The 21208-nt window shown below is 48.7% G+C and overlaps 1 protein-coding gene across 7 annotated transcripts in view; it reads left to right on the top strand.

The window, feature by feature from the left end:
* The window catches only part of RERE (arginine-glutamic acid dipeptide repeats), a 170411-nt gene that overhangs the window by 74437 nt on the left and 74766 nt on the right, over positions 1 to 21208 (top strand). For all 7 annotated transcript variants that reach the window (XM_085558655.1, XM_085558654.1, XM_085558650.1 and 4 more), the window contains exons 4-6: positions 12752 to 12857; positions 14833 to 14929; positions 17262 to 17366. In XM_085558655.1, the coding sequence (XP_085414781.1) occupies positions 12752 to 12857; positions 14833 to 14929; positions 17262 to 17366 (308 nt within the window). The remainder of the gene's footprint in view (positions 1 to 12751; positions 12858 to 14832; positions 14930 to 17261; positions 17367 to 21208) is intronic.

The raw sequence follows: 21208 nt of genomic DNA, 5'->3' as shown, positions 1-21208 counted from the left end.
CACTTGGCATCCAGCAGTTGGAATTTCTGTGCCTGGCTTGTTGGCATGGGAGCACTGGAGGCTGTGGGGGATTTTTTCCCCCAGGAAAGGCTCCTGGGCTGCTTCCCTGAGCTGATATTTATAATTTCATTGAGCCCTTTGTCACGGCAGTGTGGTCTTTACCACCTTTAGCTTTTTATTTTACCTTTCTCCTGCCTCTTTTCCTCCCCCTTACCCGAGGTAAACCTGTTTCCTACACCTGTGCTGAGATAATTGAGTGCTAAATAAATCATTGTGTGCCAGCTGGAAAATACCGAGAAAAAAATGTTATCTCTAGCTTTTAGGGGGGGGAAAAAAGTATCAAATTGTACATTAGCTGGGTTTTATGTAGCAAGAGAAAATGGAGTTAGAATAAATGTAGCCATGTCTTGTGGTGTTGAATAGTGAGAGCATCTGTCATGTTTAATAATGCTTCTGACCTTTAGGATTATTGAAGTCGAAATTTTCTCTCTGGTCATTTGGGGGTACTTGAGCACTGTCAGATTTCTTGTGTGTCTGCTCAGCCTCCAAAGACACATTGTTATGCTTTGTGAGCTGCTGAGGATAATTCATTAAAGGAATTTGTTTTCCTGCTTTCGGAAGGGTTTCCTTGAGGAATGTGAAGTGCTGTGGCCACGGCGTTGCAGAGTGTGTCCCATCCCTCAGGGATGTGCCTGGAATTGCTCTTTGGGCTGGGGGTGATGCTGGCAGTGCTCCTGTGTGCAGCTCTGGGGGTGTGGGACACCCTAAACCCGGCACAGTGTCCTGGCAGGGCAGGGATGCTCCGGGGCCAGCCCGAGCTTTGGGACACGCTGTGCAGCAGGGCTTGGTTTGTGCAAGGTTGTAAAATGCTGGGGAGGTCTGCACAGGCTGGGAGGGACAGGAGAACGGTGGCAGGAAAGGCAAAATCTTTTTCTGAGTGCCTGTTCTGTGCCTGAGTGACAGGAAAGGCAAAATCTCCCTTTTTGAGTACCTGTTCTGTACCTCAGTGGCAGGAAAGGCAGAATCTCCCTTTTTGAGTACCTGTTCTGTACCTCAGTGGCAGGAAAGGCAGAATCTCCCTTTTTGAGTTCCTGTTCTGTGCCTCAGTGGCAGGAAAGGCAGAATCTCCCTTTTTGAGTGCCTGTTCTGTGCCCGAGTGGCAGGAAAGGCAAAATCTCCTTTTTTGAGTACCTGTTCTGTGCCCGAGTGGCAGGAAAGGCAAAATCTCCCTTTTTTGAGTTCCTGTTCTGTGCCCGAGTGGCAGGAAAGGCAGAATCTCCCTTTTTGAGTTCCTGTTCTGTGCCTCAGTGGCAGGAAAGGCAAAATCTCCTTTTTTGAGTACCTGTTCTGTGCCTCAGTGACAGGAAAGGAAAAATCTCCCTTTTACTCAGCAGAGACTGATGCAGCCACTTAGGGAAATGCCTCAAGGCAGCTCCACCTTGTGCCTGACAGAGCTTCAGGTGCTCTCAGGCTGGGTTTTGTCCCCTGGTGTCACCTCTGGGGATGGGTCCCTGCCCAGCACTCGCAGCCAGGGGTGTGATGGATCTGCATTTTTGACACTGCAATCACCAAACACTAATCCATGGAGGATTTGGACTTGTAATTTTGATTAAAGTGATTGATTTTTAAAGCAGCCTCAGTTCCTTTTGGGCCATTAGAGGGTATTTGAAAGGAAAATAACTCTTTAATTTAATTAGTAGTGCGTAAGCATCCTGCTCTGCTTTCTAAGCAGAACTTCTGGGGGTTTTTAAATCATATTCCCTTCTGTTGTTTGTTGGCACATTTTAAGGTTAAAAGTGATGCAAAATTATTAAGACCAACAAACTCGTGCCGAGCAACTCTTAAACTTCAAATAAAGTTTTTCCTTTGGGAAAACACCCAAGTTGTGTTGTTGTGTAAAGCAATCCTTGTCCACCCACCTGGATGTGATACTAATATACCCCATGGAAGGAATGCTGTGTAAACAACAAAGTGCTTCCCTTTTATTTGTAAAACATCCTTTTTAGACTACAAACACGTCTAAAGCGTTCAGTTTGTGGAGAGAATCAAATAAGTAAGATAAAAGAATGTGTGTGTTTCAGTGCTGTGGAATAGAAAGACATAATTTATGCTCTGTATCTCCCGTCGTTGCGATTAGTGACCTGAGGCTGTTGAACTTCCTCTTTATGGATTGGGAAAATGCTGTGACAGTTTTCAAGGGAATTGCTCTCTTTGAGTTTAAAGAGATGAAAATGGGTCTGCTAACAAGGACCAGCTTCAGCGTCTGCTTTCATATTTCTCGTGTTTAAAAAAAGAAAAAAAAAAGAAGGCAAGAAAAGAAAAGGCAATTGGGTGCTTTGATATGTGTGAACCCCGGTACCCTGGCAGGCAGAAGCTGCAGGATGTGGAATATCAGACAGGGCTGCAGGGAGGTGTTCCCTGGGATGCTTTTTGCTGTGGCTGAGGGGATTGAGATGGGTGTTTTCCAAGAGGGGAGCTGCCGTTTGGTGCCAGTTTTCCTGTTCTGAGCTGCTGTGGTGCTTCCCATATTGATATTCCAGGATATTCCCAGACCCAGGAATTCCCTCTCCCTGTGCTGGGCTCTTGATCCAGGGTGATGATCACCAGCCTGGACTGGGATTTAGAGCTCCTCTCCCTCAGCTGGGGCAAATTTGTGAGAAAATACCTGAAAAGCACCTCCTGATTTCAGGTGTGCATTCGTGGGCTGTGCTGCACCCCCAGAACACAAACTCTGGGAGTTTTGAGCTCCTTTGGGCCTTTCAGCTGAAAACTTCACCCTCTGAAGTGCAAAATTCCCAATTAACTGTGGTGAAATACCATCATAAATCTCATATCTGGAGGTGGTTAAACCAAGGGGCTGTTTGTTACTACAGACATTGGGCCAGGAAAACAAACAGCTGGGAGCACATCTGGAGCATGGCTGAGTTTGCACCAGGCACGGTAAATATTGAAATTGGAGCTAATACTGCGTTCTTACAGATTAATTTATCACGTGCTCCTTGGGAAGCACTTGTAGGACGAGTGCTGCAGTTTGCACCAGTTCAAGTGCTGGGAAATGGCTTTGGATTTGTCAGTGCTGCTTGTGCCAGTGCATGAATCTTTGATTTCACTTTTCCAAGGTACTGCACACTCGGGGAGCTCCAGGGCTTTTTGGGTCAGGCTCCCAGGGAGATGGCACAGCCAGAAGTGCAGACAAGTGCACAGGCAGCTGAAATATGGGCTTCAGTATTGATCCAGGCTTCTCCCCTTAACTTGTGTGTCACAGAGAGGCAGAGCTGCACCTTTGATTGCACAATCTCTAACACTTCCATTTTCCCAAAGACAGGCTCCTGCTCAGCAGCTTGCAGAACCAAGTTCATGGAAGTGGCAAAACCTTTCTGAGGAGATTGTCTTTGGTGAAAGGAAGCTGATGTAAATCACGAGCTCTCTCTAAACTGTCAAACCAGGTTTTGTACAAATTGCCTGAATGAGTTCTGGTCATTTTTCTGTTTTGTAAGGTTCCCTGCCAGTTTCTGCATTGATGGGTGATGGTAGCACGCAGAATGCTCCAGTTTCCAGTGAGTCTGGAAAGAACTGGCTGTGCTGCTTCCCTTGGGGTGAATCCATGTGCCCAAGCCAGGGGGAGAAGCATCAGCCTCATCATCATCCTCAGGAGGGTTCTGGAGCCAGAGCCTTTGAAGGTGGCACTGATGGGTTCCATCCAGTGCCCCCAGTAATGGAAATGAATTGGAGTTCTGCACCAGGGCTGAGTGCTTTGTGCTGCTTGGCCTCAGCTCTCTGCTGCCGGACCTGGGAGTGAATTAACACCTTGACTTCTTTAATAGAAGTTATTAGTGGCTTCATTTGTTGGAGTTGTAATGCTGTGGCGATTATATGGCCCAAGACAAACGATTAACTTTGGAATTGTGCATTAGCTCGGCTGGCTGTGCTCACTGCAATTCAAAGCAGAGTGCACATGGTGGCCATGGGATGTGTTTTTAAATGTGTTTAAAAACCACATTGCTCTATTTCAGAACTTTTTCTAGTGGGCCGTCCCAGTTGTCTGTAAGTTCACACTTCCAGCACCCAAGAAAAGTGTTTTGGTTTTTTTTTTATCTCTCTCCCAACTTTTTCTTTGAGATTTTTTCTGTTCTAGCAGGTAAATGCATCCCGTTTATTCTCAGTGTAGTTATTTCTGATTTTAGTGTTTTCAATATCTGGCTATTTCCAGATGAATGGAGAGCATCTTTCCAATCTCTCTGCTCAGATTAGATTGCAGCCTGTGGAGCTAGTTTGGGATATGCTTATTTAGTCCCAATTTACATATAAATACAAAGAAAAACTCTAAAGTCAGGTGTTGCTAATTTAGCTATTGATACCAGGGCAGGCAGCGCCAATCTGTGTTAAAATTCCCTGCGTGGTGAGATACAACCTGTCTCCTGCAAATTGACATTTTTAAGATTGCTGCTTTGTTTCCTTGATGAGCTGCTCTGGGTGTTGGGCATTAATTACGGGTTTTTGTGGAGGCTGTGCCTGGCCCTGTGTGGATTCTGTGTGAACAGCTGATTTTGCTCTGCTTCCAAACATCAGCTGGTCACCAGCACACGCTGGGGCAGTTTCTGAGACAGGTAAACATTTCAGTAAGTGACCATTTCCCAGGTAAATGGCATCCTCTGGGCAGCTGCACAAGGAAACATTCCCTTTCCAGGCATTTCTTTTCCAAACACACTTTGTTTCCTTGCTTTTGTGGTGAAACAGCCAAGTCACAGGATCTGGCTGATCAGTGCACTTTTATCCTTTTCTTTTTGTAATTTCCAACCCCAGCCTGTTGGCAAAGGTGCTTTAATTTTTCCTGGTATAAAATCGCCTGCCTGTGAGGTGATATTTTAGCAGGCGGTGACTGTTCAAACTCGGGGCTGGGTTTGCAGAGCAAACTGAATCCTGATTGTTTTATCCTCCAGCTCTTGGTGTGTCTTTGTTCAAAGGTAAACCCCTCAGTGAGATGGTAAAGAAAATGTGGCCTCTTGATATTTAAAAGGTGAGAAATCTATTTAAACTGTGTATGATGGCTTTGAATAGCCCCACTGCTGAGTGCTGCTTGTTTTAATAGAAGTGATAAATACTGTGGCTGGTGCTGCTCTGCAATTAGATCTGAGCTATGTGCTATAAATGACATTTAATGGCAAATGTCAGGCGGGGCCCGAATGGTATCTTCATTTCAGTCTTGCACTTCTTTGGCATAATGCTAAAAAAACCTTAATGGAATTTAATTACTGGAGCATCCATTCAATGATCAGTTAAATGCATTTGTGATCCCATTAGGTGGTGGTGGCTGCTGGCTCCTGGTGCTGAGCTGAGCAGGAGATGCTCGGGAGGGTCCCTGGCAGTTCTGGGTCAGCAGCTCCCCCCGAATCTGCTCCTGGGGAAAGGCAAAATCTGTAATCACAGTGGGGCTGGGAGAGGCAGAAAACACGAGCAGGGATGCTGTGATCAGAAATAGTGCTTATTGCTTTCTCTCTCAGGCGTTTTAATTGCAGCCCATTAATGACTCTGGGTGTGTGTCTCCTTTGGGGGTGTTTGTGCAGTGACAGCAGAGATGTGGCACCTCCACGGCTCACCTGGGAGTTTGCATGAGTCCTGTTTGTGAGTTTATTGTGAAATGGCATCTCCCTGCCCAGCTGGGTGCAGTGGCATCCCCTTGAGAGGCACCAGTGGAGGGGCAGCAGCTTTGGGTGCTGCAGCACCTGCACCTGGACAATTACCTGGAATTCCACTTAACGTGGAGATTTGGGGAGGAAAATAAACCCAGGAATCCTGGATGGGAAAAAAGGAAACGGAGCAGAAAGAGACACAAAGGGATTAAATGAGGTAGTAAGCAATGACCCATAACCTTCATGGAAGATCTTATCATAGTTTTATTTTAAGACAGTCAGTTATTAAGCATAACTGCTTTTTTTTTTAACAAGATGAAATTATCTTTTGTCGTTTAGGTTCACAGTGAAATGTTAAGGGTATTTTGTACCTAAGTGTATTTCACTTAAATGAAAACAGGTGACTTGCTGGTTCTCAGCACAGCGAGCAGCTTTGTTTCTGGTAAAGCTGGAAAGCTGATGGAATAAACAGTAGAGTTTATTTTAAATACAGACATCTCACAGTCATTACCTGAAATGAATCATGTTCTTTTTCTCCTGGAAAACCCTGGATGAGGCTGTGCCCAAGGTGAGACATGGGAGCGACACTCAATAAAACAAAGGGCTGTTGGTGACACTTGTTCCACAGCAGTCAGCTCTTGTAAAGCTGCAGGATTTGCTGAATTCCTCAGGGCTGCAGCGTGCTGGAAGCACGGGGAGCTGCAGTGCAGGCTCCAGGGGAGGTGGGTCTCCCCGCCGGGCTCAGCAGCTCCGTTTGGTGCTGTTTGTGCATTTCCAGGTGGGTCTGGCCCCGCTGCAGTTCCTGCGCCGCGTGCAGCCCCGCAGAGCACGCCGTGCTCGCGGAGCCCTGCTGCAGCTCGGGGCTGAGCTGTGGTTTGCAGCAAGTCTGGCAGCTCCAGTGCCAAACACCCACGCTGGGAGACAGCAGATGGCATCTCCTGGGCATCAGCTGCGGGTGGGGCGGGCACCACGGAGCGCCATGCGCGGGAGCTGCAGCCGGGGAGCCCTGCAGGGAATGCGCCCGGCTGCAAAGGTGGGTTTGGCCAGGCTCTGCAGCTCCTAAAGCTGTGCACACACTGCTGGTGGATGCTGGGGGGGTCAGTGTGTGCCTGTAGGCTCAGCTGTGCTTGTGGTGCCCTCCCCTGTCCTCCTGTGAGGCCACAAATGAATGTTTGTGATGTTTGCAGATGGTGCTGCTTCACGTTTTGGGGGTACAGAACAAACACTTCCCGTGGGGTCTGGGCCAGGTGTGTCCCTGCAGGTGTGCAGTGCTCTGTGCACCTGTGAGGGGCTGAGTGTGAGGGGTGCTTCACATCTCAGAGTTCCTCCTCCGCCTGCCTGAATTCATTTCCAGCATGCTGAGGTGACTCGGTGAATCCCAAAAGGAGTTTTATTTGTGAATAAAAAGGACACGTGAAAAAGCCTTGCTGTAAACAGTCGGAAAATGTCAGGCACGAGCTGTTGTGAAAAAAATCCAATATTGTTTTGTCAATCAATTACTCTGTGCCCTGCATAGATCACAGAAATGGGCCTGGAAACAGCAATGTTTGCTGGTTCCCAGCTCAGCTCCCACTTGAGCGAACGTGCTGATGGATTATCCGTGGCTTTCCCAAGGCTTGGCTTTTCCTGCCTCCCCTTCCTGCTCTCCATCAGCCCAAATCACAGCCCTGGAGCCCGCCTGGTGTGCCCAGCTGAGGCACCCAGGCTCAGGAAACCCCCGTGCATGGAGCAGTCATTCACTGGCAGGAACAGGCCGAGAGGTTTGCTTTGGGGTGAGAGGACAGCCCTGCCCTGCTCCAGCCAGGGGCACAGGGGATCAATCTGCATGTGGCCACATTACTGCTTTTATTTCACATTTGTGTTTCTTGCTGAACACTGACAATGCTGCTCTGTTTGCAAGGAGTAATTATGTGTTGCTATGCAGGCGTCTGAATTAAATAATCAAGCTGCAAAAATAACATTCATTTGTAGTAATAACCTCTGCATTTCCAGGCTGGGTTTGCTTGGCTTACAAACAGCTGATCAGTTTTCTTAATTAATTAGCAAACAGCCTACAAAAAGATACCCTGAGAACGTGGAATCACACGTGCTGTTGTGGGGAGGGAAGAGAAATAATCCTTGCTGTGTCTCTTGTAGCTCCTGATTTCCAGATAGGTTCGTTTGTGTCCCCCTTCTGCTTTTTTTTCTTTTTTTTTCCACCCACGGTGAATCCGAGTGGTCTTTATTTTCCTTTTTCTCTCCTTTGCCTGTTGGTAAATGTCAGAATTGACTGAGTAAAACGCAGTTGTGCAGCAGGAGTGAGGTTTCATGGTGGCAGGCCATGGGAGGGAGGATGTTCTGCTCCCTGTTTGCTGTTTGTTCCTCTGGAACTGCTGCTGGTCCAGCGTGCCCATCTGTCACCTCCAGCACTTGGCTGGTTGTTCCCAAAGCTGCCTGTGATTTAACGTGGATCTAAATGGGGCAAGGAGTGAAGTGCAGGATTAATCCCTCTGGGAGGTTCTGCAGGACATCCTGGGTTTGGTTCCTCACCCCCTGCAATCCCTGGAGATGCAGCAGCTCTGTTCTGAAGTGTCCCAGGGAAAACTGGCACCTTGGAACTCTCACAAATGCTGTGGAAATTGGGACATTCCTGCTTTTTAAAGAGAACTTGCAGCATTATTTTTTGCCCTTCAAGGCAGAGGCTCATTTTAAATAGAAGTTGACCAGATGCTTGTGAACTGAAATGCTTTAATCCATTTACAGATCCCATCTAATTCTTGTTCAATGTCCAAAACTGATTCATGCTGTTTAAAAGGAACAAAACCCAAAATGTCAGCGAGAATAAAACCCCCAAATGAGCACTTTGTGAGCGCTGCAGCAAAAGACAATATTTTCATTAAAGGGGAGAATGTGGTTTTGCAGCACAGGGAATCGTTTTGAGCTGACAGAAAGACACTTGAAATTTAAAGCTCTTGCCATGGCTGCAGTTTCTGCAAGCCTGGGTTTGGCATGTGACTGTCTGCAGCTTTTCAGATGTAAAGGTGTAAAAAAAGGGGGGGGGGGGGGAAGTCACACTTTTAGGAGGTAGGGGACACTTCTTTTGTGTGCACATGGTTTGAAAATAAATAGTCTGCCACAGAAATTGGCGCCTTGACACCTCTGAGTGCAGTCTGCTTTATAAATGACATACGTATTTAGGAAGTTGGCTGACAAAATAGCATGTCTAGGAATTTCTGTGCCATGAGGGATGTAAATGTGAAAAGGGAGGCTCTGACAGACGATTTGTATTTTTAGCAAGATTGAAGCTTCAGGTTAAACCCCACAAAATCGTCTGTGCTGGAGAGCTGGGCACAAAAAAGGGCTTGTCAGGGTGCAGCTGTTAAATGAATTGGCCAAAAATGACCAGTGGTGGTAAAAAAAGGATTTAGGAAGGAGATCAGCTCATCTTCCCCCAAAAAACACCCCCAAAGAAACCCAGAACCCACAAGCCAGCCCAAGCCAAGTGCATCATTGTCCCAGGCTTTTCTGTGAAGGGCTCCTTGCACATCTCACTGTAAATGATGTTTTTGTTGCTGCTCTGCCTGTGTGTTGGCACGGAGCTGTTCCATAGGCAGCATTCCGTGCTCCAAATGGGCACGTCAGCAGCAGAGTCTGAAATTGCTCTGGTCTTCACCTTGGCCCCGTTTATCTTCTCATTTCTAAATCACTTAAAATGCCCCTCTGATAGAATTGAGGTGTTAGGAGTTAAGAGCTGGGAGCTGGGGGCAGACTCTGAGAGGTGCAGCACCTTTGGGTTGGTTGTGTTTTGGTTCTAGCACCCGTTTGGTTTTAACTCTAATTTCGCGTATTTTCTCCATAGCTTTAAAAGACACATTCTTGTTGTTTTCTGAGGTGAAAGAAAAGCCATTTCTGGGTGTTCGGGACCCCCTGTAATCTCCTTTGCTTTGCAGTGGTGCCCTGTGAGTGCCATCAGCCCCAGCCTGATGGGTAATCTCATTTCTGAGAGATAAAACACTGCAGAACGCTGCGAACACTTTGTGCTCCCTGTGAATATTCCTGAGAAGCTCTCGTGGAATCCCTGCTGCTCCAGTGTCAGCACACACTGGTGTCTGCTGGGGCTTCCACGACTTGTGGCAACCAGCAAAAACTTCTTCTTGCCTTGCCTGAAGGACCAAAAGGATCTTTAGGGAGGTGGGACAGAGTGAGGTGGTTCCTTATGGCAGCAGGGGAAAAACCTCACTTTGAAGCACGGATTTCTTCCCTCCAGTGCTGAAATGAGTGTGAGTGCTGCCCTTGGCCGTGTCCCCTGTGCTGGGACAGAAATGGCAGGGAAGGGGCTGGTGGCATCACCGTGTCCCCTTGGGCTGGGAGTGTGACCTCAAAACAAAGAGCCAAGTGAGCCAACTCACAACATACAGCCTAAAAATTATGTATACGTTGAGTGTCTTACAGAAAAGACTTTAGAACCACAGTAAAAAAGAGCATTCCAAATGCTCTTCACTGCAGTCGAGATTAAGAAGCAGAATACCCAAATCCACCACACTCAACTGAAGCAGGCCCCAGAAGCCCCTTAGAAATTGGCACCAAGAAACAACAAACTGAAATTAAAATTTATTCAAGCAAAATTAGTATATTGCCGGGGGGGGGGTAGTTTGTAATTTTATTTATAAAACTGTTTTATGTATAATTGTAATTAAAGTCCTAGAATACCTCTATCCAAAAGAGGGCAGGGGGACAGTGGCAGTGCCATTCCTCCTTTTTCTGGGATCCCCTCGGGGCGTGTAGAAGCCGAGGATCACCTGCACACGGAGTCTGGGCACTGCCAGGATCACCTGCACACAGAGTTTGGGCACTGCCAGGATCACCTGCACACAGAGTTTGGGCAGTGCCAGGATCACCTGCACAGAGTCTGGGCACTGCCAGGATCACCTGCACACAGAGTTTGGGCACTGCCAGGATCACCTGCACACAGAGTTTGGGCAGTGCCAGGATCACCTGCACAGAGTCTGGGCACTGCCAGGATCACCTGCACAGAGTTTGAGCACTGCCAGGATCACCTGTACAGAGTCTGGGCACTGCCAGGATCACCTGCACACAGTTTGGGCACTGCCAGGATCACCTGCACACGGAGTCTGGGCACTGCCAGGATCACCTGCACACAGAGTTTGGGCAGTGCCAGGATCACCTGCACACGGAGTCTGGGCAGTGCCAGGATCACCTGCACACAGAGTTTGGGCAGTGCCAGGATCACCTGCACACGGAGTCTGGGCACTGCCAGGATCACCTGCACACAGAGTTTGGGCACTGCCAGAGCTGCCCCTGCACAGCTGTGCCCTCCCAGGGGCTCTGGAAGGACACACAGCCATCCCTGCACATTCCCTGCATTCCTCCTTTGCCCAGGTGCAGCAGCTCCCTGTTTTCTCTCCTGAGTCTCTGGGTGCTGGCTCACACCTGGGATGATTTTGGGTTTGTGGGGAAGCTTTGGCACATGTTTCCAGTCCTCCTCCTCCTCCCCTGCTGTCATTTGCTGTTCCAGAGCAGCACCCCAAATTCCAGGCTGCATTTTGCACTCCATGTGCAGATGTGCCTCCTGTGCAGGGCTCCGGGGGGTTCTGTTCTCTGAAACACTCCAGAGGCAGGAAAAGCAGAGCCCTGGTGCCTGTTGTGAGCTGTCCTTGTGTGTGTGAGTGGGATCGGTGCCAGTGCAGCTCTCCGAGCATCCTCTCAGGGTTTGTGTGACAAAAGAGTGGGGTTTTTGTCCTCTCAGCTGACAAACACAAAGAGCATTTGCAGAGAAATGCTGGGTTGATGTTTGCCATCATTGCTGCGAGCTCCACTGAGAGAACTGATGAACTCTTAGCGAGAGGGTAACAGATTATTTCCTTGGAGTTTTTGTCTCCAGAATTCAGAGACTGCTCATAAAAGCCGTGGTGCACAGAGCATTATTTCAGCAGCACAGCCGAGCCTGCAACCCCAATTTTGGAACAGCAGGCAGCAGAAATCAGAGCCGCCTCTCACTCCTTGCCCTTTTGATTTTTTTTTTTTTTAATTTTTTTTGCCGTGCATTAGACGAGCTCGCTGGCTTTGATTGCAAATGTTGTGTGTAAAAGGCTCGGGCTGCTGTGCCCGGGGATGCTCGGGATGGGGAAGCAGCTCGGCCCCGGCTTTCCTGGCACAATGCTGCCACTGGCAGTGGTGTGCCGGTATTGCACGGGCTCCGCTCGGAAAATGCCTTTTTGCAGTTTGGTTTGCGGGCTGTTTGTCCAGCAGAAAGGCTCCGGCAGCGGGCAGGAGGCAGCAGAGCCTCCCTGGCAGTGCCCCGCGCTGGAAGCCGGGCTTGGCACGGCTCGGGAGAGCCCTGCAGGATTGCAGGACGCAGGAAAACAGCCGGAAAGAATGTTCCTTGCCCTGCAGGCCTTTGTTCCTCCTGGGTTTGGGAGGGAGAATTGCAGACCAGGGGTTTGGAGGTCAACTGAGCAGAGTCTGTAGTGACTTGGTCTAAAAGTTCTCTTTAAGTGGTTTATGCCCCAGTTTCCTTCTAAGAAGGAGCAAATGGGTGGCTGGAGCCTCAATGAAAAAAGAGCATTTGGGGAAGAGAGTTTAGTGTAAATTTTGCTGTGGGGTTGATGAGCAGTCAGAGCCTGTAATTATTGTGATTGAAGTGCAGCATCCTTTTCTTTTGTGTAATAAAGAACATCTATGATTATGTCGGGATCCATCTGTCCTTCGGGGGAAAAAAAATCTATTATCTCTTGGTTTCCACTGCTAAGAATGGTTGCACTGAATGGTGTCACTGTGGGTATTCTTTTTTGAATGTTTGGCCATAAATGCTTCTTATTTGTGGAAATCAGCAGACTGCACGAGGCCAGAAATTGCAATCCTTTTCTGATCCCTGCCTCTTTGCTTGGGTTAATTAACATGAGTGAGTAGATTGGGGTTTGCTGGTCAGATGCAGAGAGACACAACTGATGCAGGAGGGTCTCCCTGCCTTTGTGTGGGCTGGAAATCAATCTGTCAGCAGCACAGGCTGCAGAAACAAACGCTTTCCTCCCTCTGGGTCTGCCCCTGGGGCTTTTCCCAGGGAGGGCTGTGGGGCTGTGGGCTGATTTCCGTGCCAGTAACGCCCCAGGGTTGTTTTGCAGAGCAAGAGGGACCATCTGCTGATGAACGTCAAGTGGTACTACCGCCAGTCCGAGGTGCCCGACTCGGTGTACCAGCACCTGGTGCAGGACAGGCACAACGAGAACGGTGAGTGAGCCCTGCCCTGCCCCGTGCCAGCTTCAACAGAGCCAGCCTGCCCCAATCCCAGGTTTAACAGAGCCAGCCTGGCCCATCCCAGGTTTAACAGAGCCAGTCTGCCCCAATCCCAGCTTCAACAGAGCCAGCCTGGCCTATCCCAGGTTTAACAGAGCCAGCCTGGCCTATCCCAGGTTTAACAGAGCCAGCCTGGCCTATCCCAGGTTTAACAGAGCCAGCCTGGTCCATCCCAGCTTTAGCAGAGCCAGCCTGGCCCAATCCCAGGTTTAACAGAGCCAGCCTGGCCTATCCCAGGTTTAACAGAGCCAGCCTGGCCCATCCCAGGTTTAACAGAGCCAGCCTGGCCTATCCCAGGTTTAACAGAGCCAGCCTGGCCCATCCCAGGTTTAACAGAGCCAGCCTGGCCTATCCCAGGTTTAACAGAGCCAGCCTGGCCCATCCCAGGTTTAACAGAGCCAGCCTGGCCCATCCCAGGTTTAACAGAGCCAGCCTGGCCCATCCCAGGTTTAACAGAGCCAGCCTGGCCCATCCCAGGTTTAACAGAGCCAGCCTGGCCCATCCCAGGTTTAACAGAGCCAGCCTGGCCTATCCCAGGTTTAACAGAGCCAGCCTGGCCTATCCCAGCTTTAGCAGAGCCAGAACACTTCTGCACGGTGTGTGGAACCAGGACTGGTGGTTTCTTACCTGCCTGGTGTCACTGGTGTGTGTCCTGTTCCTGTAATCAGGGACATTCCAGGTATGCTGGAAGTGCTGGGCTGCATTATTAATAATAATTAATAGCATTGTATTATTATTATTAGTAGTAGTAGTAGTATTTATTCTCTCATTGAGAGAGGATAGAAAAGCAAAATCACCCTGGATCCTTGGCAGGCCTCCTGGACACTGTACTGATAAAGAAACTGAGCACCAAATTATCTGCAGAAATTGGGGATCTGCTCTGGTTTCTGTGGTTCTGCCACAGTCTCATGAGAACTGTGTCTTTCACATGAATATTCCCTGTGATTGGTATTGCAGTGAGGAATGGAGCTGAGTTTCCCCTTTTCTCTTTGCAAAAACAAGTGTGATTTGTGTTTCATAGAAGCAGAAGAAACTTTAGTACATATCCCAGTGTCATTTATCTCCTGCCTCCAGGGAAGACATAACATTTGCTTCTGTTCTTACCAGGAAATTTCCTTGAGGCAACTGTTAAAAATTCTGAAGCTACTCCAAGGTGAACTGTGATGATAAAAGTTGATGATTGAAATATGGAATGCAGCAACTTTCTGGTGCCCGACAGAACAAAGTTGAGCACACGCTCCCCTTTTAAAGGACATTTTGTGTGTGCTTTTAGCAAAAGCTCCACAAATCTAACATTTCTGTTACTAATTTATTTGAAACTTCTAACAATGAGATTACAGGCACAGTGTCAAAAAGTATTTTTGATAGCATGGCTTCTTTTTAATGCAATCTCCCGTGTGTGGAGAAGTTTTTTTGTGTCTTCCTCAAAGGTATTAGAAAGAAGTCTTGGAAAAAGTTGTCTTCCAGTTCTTTTGTTAACACTCAGAATTGTCTGTGTTTGAACATGAATGTCAATATTTACCTCAAAGCCAGAGCACTAGGCAGTTACACTGTCAGGATTTTGTTGAAGATTTGACATTAAATGTGCACAGGAACACTTACCTCATCCTGGAAACCAGAACAAATTCACTTCCTTGGTTCCTTCCACCTGGGAGTGAGTGCTCCCAGTGCTCCAGAGGAGTCACCCAGTGCCCTTAGGGAGGTTTTCCCCTTCAGAAATCCTGGGAGAATTGATGGATGAGAACAGATGAGATGTTCTCCACGTCAATTCCTGCATCCCACAGCTGAGTGACCACATGAAGGGCGTGTTGGAGCCCCCTGAGGAGCACCCCGGAGCTGTGCCCAGCTGGGGCAGTGGCAGTGGTGCCCAGCCGTGTCTCAGGGCCGTGTCTGTGTTTGTGTGTGGCAGATTCGGGCCGGGAGCTGGTGATCACAGACCCCGTGATCAAGAACCGCGAGCTCTTCATCTCCGACTACGTGGACACCTACCACGCTGCTGCCCTCAGGTCAGCAGGGCTGGGGACACCTGGGACAGCTGGGGACAGCCAGGGGCTGGGACAGCTTGGGGACGGGCTGGGGATGGGCTGGGGACAGCTTGGGGACAGCCTGGGACGGGCTGGGGATGGGCTGGGGACAGCCTGGGATGGGCTGGGGACAGCCTGGGAACAGTCTGGGGCTGGGGACAGCTTGGGGACAGGCTGGGGACAGCCTGGGACAGCCTGGGGTCAGCCAGGGGCTGGGGGACAGCCTGGGGACAGCCTGGGCTGGGGACAGAGGTGTCAGGGGCTCTCTGGGACAGCCTGGGGACAGCCTAGGGACAGCCTGGAGCTGGGGGAACAGCCTGGGGTCAGCCAGGGGCTGGGGGATAGCCTGGGGACAGCCTGGGCTGGGCACAGAGGTGTCAGGGGCACTCTGGGACAGCCTGGGGTCAGCCAGGGGCTGGGGGATAGCCTGGGGACAGCCTAGGGACAGCCTGGGGTCAGCCAGGGGCTAGGGGACAGTCTGGGGACAGCCTGGGCTGGGCACAGAGGTGTCAGGGGCTCTGGGGCACAGCCAGGGGGACAGAGGTTCCTGGGGTCACGGAGCCCCAGCCCAGCTGTGCCCTCTCCCTGCCCTCTGGCTCTCTGGGTGAATGGCACTGAAGGCAGCTCTGAGTGCTTTCCCTGGTGCCAGCTCAGCCCAGAGCTGGGGAGCTCTGCCTGCCCAGCAGGGCTGTGCCCTGCCTCTGCCCTGCCCTGGAGCTGCTGCTCTTGCACCCTCCAGGCTGAGCTGCCCAGCCTTGACAGGCTGAGGGAGACAATTCCAATGTTCCAGACCCCAACAGCAAGGCATTATTTGTCAGCTGATTTCCAGCATGCCAAACGTGCATGGATATTGTCGAGATGCAAATTGAATAATCTCCCTGATAATGGTGCTCAGATGGTGTTTCACCACAGCCATCTGGAGACATTTTTTTGTTCAGAGTCACTTTGCTGAAGCCACTTACTTGAAGACAAACTGGCTTCTGTTGTGGTGGGGGGAAGTCTTTGATTTACATATTAAACCTTTCTTATAAACTGGGAGCATTCCAGCAGTGAGCTGGGAGCCCCTGGGACCCACAGGCCTCTGCTGAGTCCCCTTCCAGCCTGGCATCAGGAGCCAGGCTGGAAATCTGCTCAGGCACAGAGGAGATCTCTGGCTGCAGTTTTCCCTGGGACTGTTCTAACTCCCCTTTTACATCCTTTCAGTTCTTTTTGCCTCTAAAGAAAAGATGGGAGCGGAAAGATAAAAATGGAATAAACGTGTGTGCCAAGCACACTTGAAAAATAACCTCTGAGTGTACAGGATGAGCAGAAGGATAATTGCACATGGTGTTCTTGCAGAGAACACGGGGGAGGCACAATGTGTCGTGATGCATGAAAGGTTAACATGAGATTCTAATTTATTATAATACCAGATTATTTCTCTGCCCTCTGCAAACAAATGGCTCTGGACACGCAATGAATTGATGACAAACTGGGGAATAAAACCAGTGATTGTAACTACTGATATTCTGCTCTAACCAGTGGAAAAATTTAACTAGAGGGTAGTTGTAGATCTCCGTGGAAGTGTGTAATAAGCATGAAGTGCTTTTTACCTCTCTGGTAAATCTTCTGGTGAAATGCAGAATTCCTGCTCTGGAGTGCTGGGAACAGGAGGTGCTGCTGCCATCCACAGACAATGCAGCTTATCTGGAAAATGCTTATTAGCTGCCAGGTGAATTATTGAAAGGAAGCTAAACCTCTTTGCCCAGAATACTTTTAAAATGTGAATTTAAGATGAAATATCAAAAGCAACCCCCCTGCTCATTTTCTGTCTCTAAATGACTAAACTTGGAAAGCAGTGTGAGCCTCCAAGGAGAAAATCAGTGTTAGAGAGCAAGGCTGGCACTCAGGGTGTGTGGGGGCCTCTCACAGACCTTGCTGCTGGTCTTTACTTCAGCAGAGTGGATAGTGGAATTTTGGAAGCTGTAACTGTAAAAGCTTTGCAAATTAGAGGCTGTCAGGGCTGCATTTTGAGCTGCTGTTTGTTGGGCTGGTGGTATTTGGGCTCCTCAGGACTCTGAAGGAGAATTAATGAATGTTTGCAGAGCAGCATCCCAGCCTCTGTGACTGCATTTCCTTCCCTTTCCACCGTGGGAAGAACCCACACTTTGGTTAAAGGACTTTTGGTAAAACAGCCTTGTATTTATGATGTTTTGGGCATTTATGAGAGCAGGGATGCCTGTGGCTTCTCCCCAGATTGCAGTGGCACTTAATTAAAGTAGCTGTTACTCAAGCTAGAATTCTCATGCCATTTTCTCCTCTTTCTTCCCTTCAGAGGAAAGTGCAACATCTCCCATTTCTCTGACATATTTGCTGCTAGAGAGTTCAAGGCACGAGTGGATTCATTTTTCTACATCCTGGGCTATAATCCAGAGACAAGGTAAGTGAAAATGGCTTTTAAACTCCACTTCACCACCGACCTGAGCTGTGCTCACTCAAAGGCTGGACTCGATGATCCTGGGGGTCTTTTCCAACCCTAATTCTATGAAAGTCACTCAGGGGAAGAAAGGTTGAAATCCAGCTGGCAGGAGGCTGGGAATGGATGCAAGGGAGAAACTGCATCTTTCTGAGTGTGTGTTTATACAGGAGAAAAATAAGAGTAGGAAATAAAATTGTGCAGTGAGTCCTGATATCCAGGTGCATCTCTGGGTGCTGCTTCTAAACAGCTTCATGGACATATGGAAGTTTTTTAAAACTTGCAAACTTCAGCAGGAGTTCTTGGCTGTCTTGTTGGCTGAATGTACATCCCTGAAAATACTTCTAAAAATCATTTATGTGTTCTAGTCAGCAAAGTTGAAATTTAGACACTTCTAAGAAATCGAATTGAGAGTTTTTAAGTGTGGAACTTCCTGCTTTCATGTGTAAGTAATTGTCCAGGGTCCCTGTCAGGAATTCCAGGTTTATGCTTTGCTGGCCTAGAACAAATGGAGGCACAGAAATAACACTTCTGGGAATCATTTCATATTTGAGGAAGGTGTGTCCATGCTTGCCAGGGTTTGTTCAGCCAGCCTTGGTCAGCTCTGCTTGGAAAGCTCAGTCCAGGCTTGGCTTTGTTATTTTCTGGGTCCAAACATGCATTGATGGGATTTTCCAGCACAGAAAATGCCTCACAAGTGCCAGCCTTGAGGAGTTTGCTGCCGAGGGGGGTATTTCCATGAGCACTCCAGTGAGAGATGAATATTTTGGCTCAGGTCTGTGCCCACTGGCAGGGGATTGTTCTTTGAACACAATCAGCTGTGCCCCCTGATTCCCAGAAGTATCATGGAGAAAAGTCTCATTGGAAGTGGGGGTTAGATCAGCATATAAATAATAAATATTTGACTTGTTCCGTGGTGGATTTACCATTTCTAATGCAGATCTGGATCTTTGTGCTTCAGGGCATTGCCAGCCACTAAGTGCCTGCAGTTAGGAGGGAGCTCCCTGCGTGGGTATTTATTCTGAAATTCTATTTATGAGGCTTCCTTGCCTCATTCTGAGGTGCCCCCATCTCTCTTGGTGGCTGGGCTGGTGCAACTCCCTCCCTCAGGCATTTCCCAGTCTCTTGCTGGTGGTGGATGGTGCTGAATCCCAAAATCAAGCACCATACCCTGAAATGCTTCTGGGACATCACTGGTGTCTTTCTTTTGAGCAGTGCACGAGGCAAGGCGTGGTGGGGTTTTCATGGGGAGGTTTTCATTGCTGAGCTTCTCATGGTGCCCCCTCTGATGTTCCTCCCCGTGTTTGTCACTGTGCTTCGGGTTTGGGTTGGAGTGTTGGTGTTGGTGCCTAAGGGATGATTTCTCCTGTGAAATGGCATTTTTTTGTTGCTGTCAGTGGGGTTTCAAACCCACTTTCTGGGTAGAGGAAGCTGTTAATTCTTCCAGCTGTTAGAGGATGACTGAGCCTGAAGGGATCAGTGAAAGGACAGTGATCAGCTAATCACTCAGAGGGGCCAGTGTTGCCCTGAGTTTTAAAAGTGTTAAGTTTTCTTTTATAGTTCTTTCAAAAGTTTTAAAGTTCTTTTAAAAGTTTTCCATGCCTTCTGGTGTTTACATATTTCTGTTAGAGTTCTCATGCATGTTCATGTAAATAATGATTGGTTTGCAGTCTTCTTTGTGTGAGGAGAGAATTGATGGGCTGTTGGTTTGACCAGTGTGGTTGGAGAGGTGGCAATTCCATCCTCCAATCCACTGCCACTTTTAGAATTCTATATATTACAAAGTCAGAAATAAAATTTGCTCTTTTTCTCTTTTTAACTTAGCAAGCTTTTGTGTGCTCGTTTTGTGTCTGATAGTGACAGGCCAGCTCTGAAAGTCAGTTTGCCTTCATTTGGTCACAGCAAAGTTTCTCTTTCTAATTCAGGCCCGTGTTTTGTCTTGGGGTGGGGGAGCTGCAGAGAGAGGAGCAGGAGGGAGGTGCTTTGGTGGTTTGGGAGGTGCTTTGGTGGTTTTTGAGCTGTTTTGCTGCTGCACAGGGCTGTGGATTTGTGCTGCCGGATTCCCTTTGCTGTGGGAAGTGAAAGTGTTTCAGGGTGGGCTGCTGGGGCTTTGTCAGTCCCTCTCCCACTCGATCTGCTTCCCTAAAGAAGTGTTCTGCTTCCGTGGGAGGGTGAGAAAGGCTCCTGCTGGTGTGAAGTGTTGTAGAAGGTTCTGGAGGCTGCAGTGAGCCTCGCTGGGGGTTTGGGGTGAGCCCAGAGCACCCCGAGCTGGGCTCTGTGTGTGCCCAGGGAACCTCTGGGCTCACCATCAGAGGCTCAGAAACTCTGCAGCACTCTCAGACTCAGCTCGGCATCGTGGGGATCTATTTTAGTGTGCTTATATGTTTGCAAAGAAGCTATTTTTGTGTGTTTGTGTTTGCAAAATAACTTGAAATGAGCCCAGACTGCAGAAACATCCCCAGCACTGGGGGGATGTGTAGCACAAGGCTCTTTTGTTGCTGGAGGACACAGAGCTCAAGGAAAGGTTGTTTTGTCCTTTCTGTGCCGTTTGAAATTTGTGATCCTTGCTTTGCCTTGGGGGATATCAGCCCTGCTCCTGGTGCTGGTCATTCTCTGCTCTGGAATTGGCCAGCCTGGGCCTTTTGGGATAACTTTTAGGATAACTTTGGGATGCTTTAGGCTGGGTTTTCTCTACAGAGGTCAGCACAGGACTACAGACAGTGTGTCAGTAATTCTCACATCCCTGAGAAAACTCTGTTGGGGAATGTTGTGAGCTAAATGAGTTTTGGGATGTCCTGTATCTTGAGGAGTGGCTTTAGATCCTTTCAGCAGAGCCACAGGAGCTGAAACACTCAATTTACTGAATATTTCAAGTATTAAGGCACCTCCATTGAAGGAGCCAGGCTGTTGTCAAAGGTTCCCAAGCAGGGTATGCGAGGTAACAGAAAATAAGCAACAAGGAAATTGTGTATCCACCTGTGCTGCAATGAAAATCCTCACTGGATTGTTGTGCAAGAAAATGAAGGATTGTTCTGGGGCCTGATCTGTTTTGCTTACTCTAGCTTTCAAAATACAATATATGGGGAACTTTTTATCCTTCTTTAGCGTCATGGTGGAAGCATCTCAGAAGCTGGAAAACAGAGGGTGCATCTCAGTTAAAGCCGTGTGTGTTGGAGGGGATGTTGCCCTCACATAAACGGGTAGCTAAGAGCATATTTGGAATTTACCAGTAAATAGAGGGGTCAGAGATGCAGGCTGGTGCAGGAAGTTCAGGCAGGAAAAATCAAGCCTGGCTCCTTGGGTGCCAGAGAATAATATTCCTTAAATGGGAGAGCAATATTCCTTAAATGGGAGAATAATGTTCCCTAAATGCTCCCAGCCCTGCAGCCCAGACAGGAGAACGGGAGTGTTCTGTGCCTCAGCCTCCTGCTCTGCTCTCCTGTGTGTTCAGACACGGGGTTTGAGCCCCTGCACCCCGGAGCCTTGGGATGGAGGAGATTTGGGAGCCTTGGGATGGAGGCTGGGCTGGGTGCAGTGAGGGATGCCCCAGACAAGGCCCTCATCCCTCCATCCCTCCCTCAATCCTCCATCCCTCTGTGCCTCGCAGGTCCCCAGCTGTATTTATCAGTGGATCCCCACTGTATTTATCAGCAGATCCCCGCTGTATTTATCAGTGGATCCCCCCTGTATTTATCAGTGGATCCCCGCTGTATTTATTTACAGATTCCTATCTGTATTTATCCACAGATCCTCTGCTGTATTTATCAGCGGATCCCTGCTGATTTATTTATGGAGCCCTGCTGTAT

This window comes from Lonchura striata, chromosome 21 (genome assembly GCF_050655825.1).
Source record: "Lonchura striata isolate lonStrDom1 chromosome 21, ASM5065582v1, whole genome shotgun sequence".
In the NCBI taxonomy this organism is placed as follows: domain Eukaryota; kingdom Metazoa; phylum Chordata; class Aves; order Passeriformes; family Estrildidae; genus Lonchura; species Lonchura striata.
Note: the sequence above shows the minus strand (reverse complement) of the source record. Positions and strands in the feature narration are given on the sequence as shown.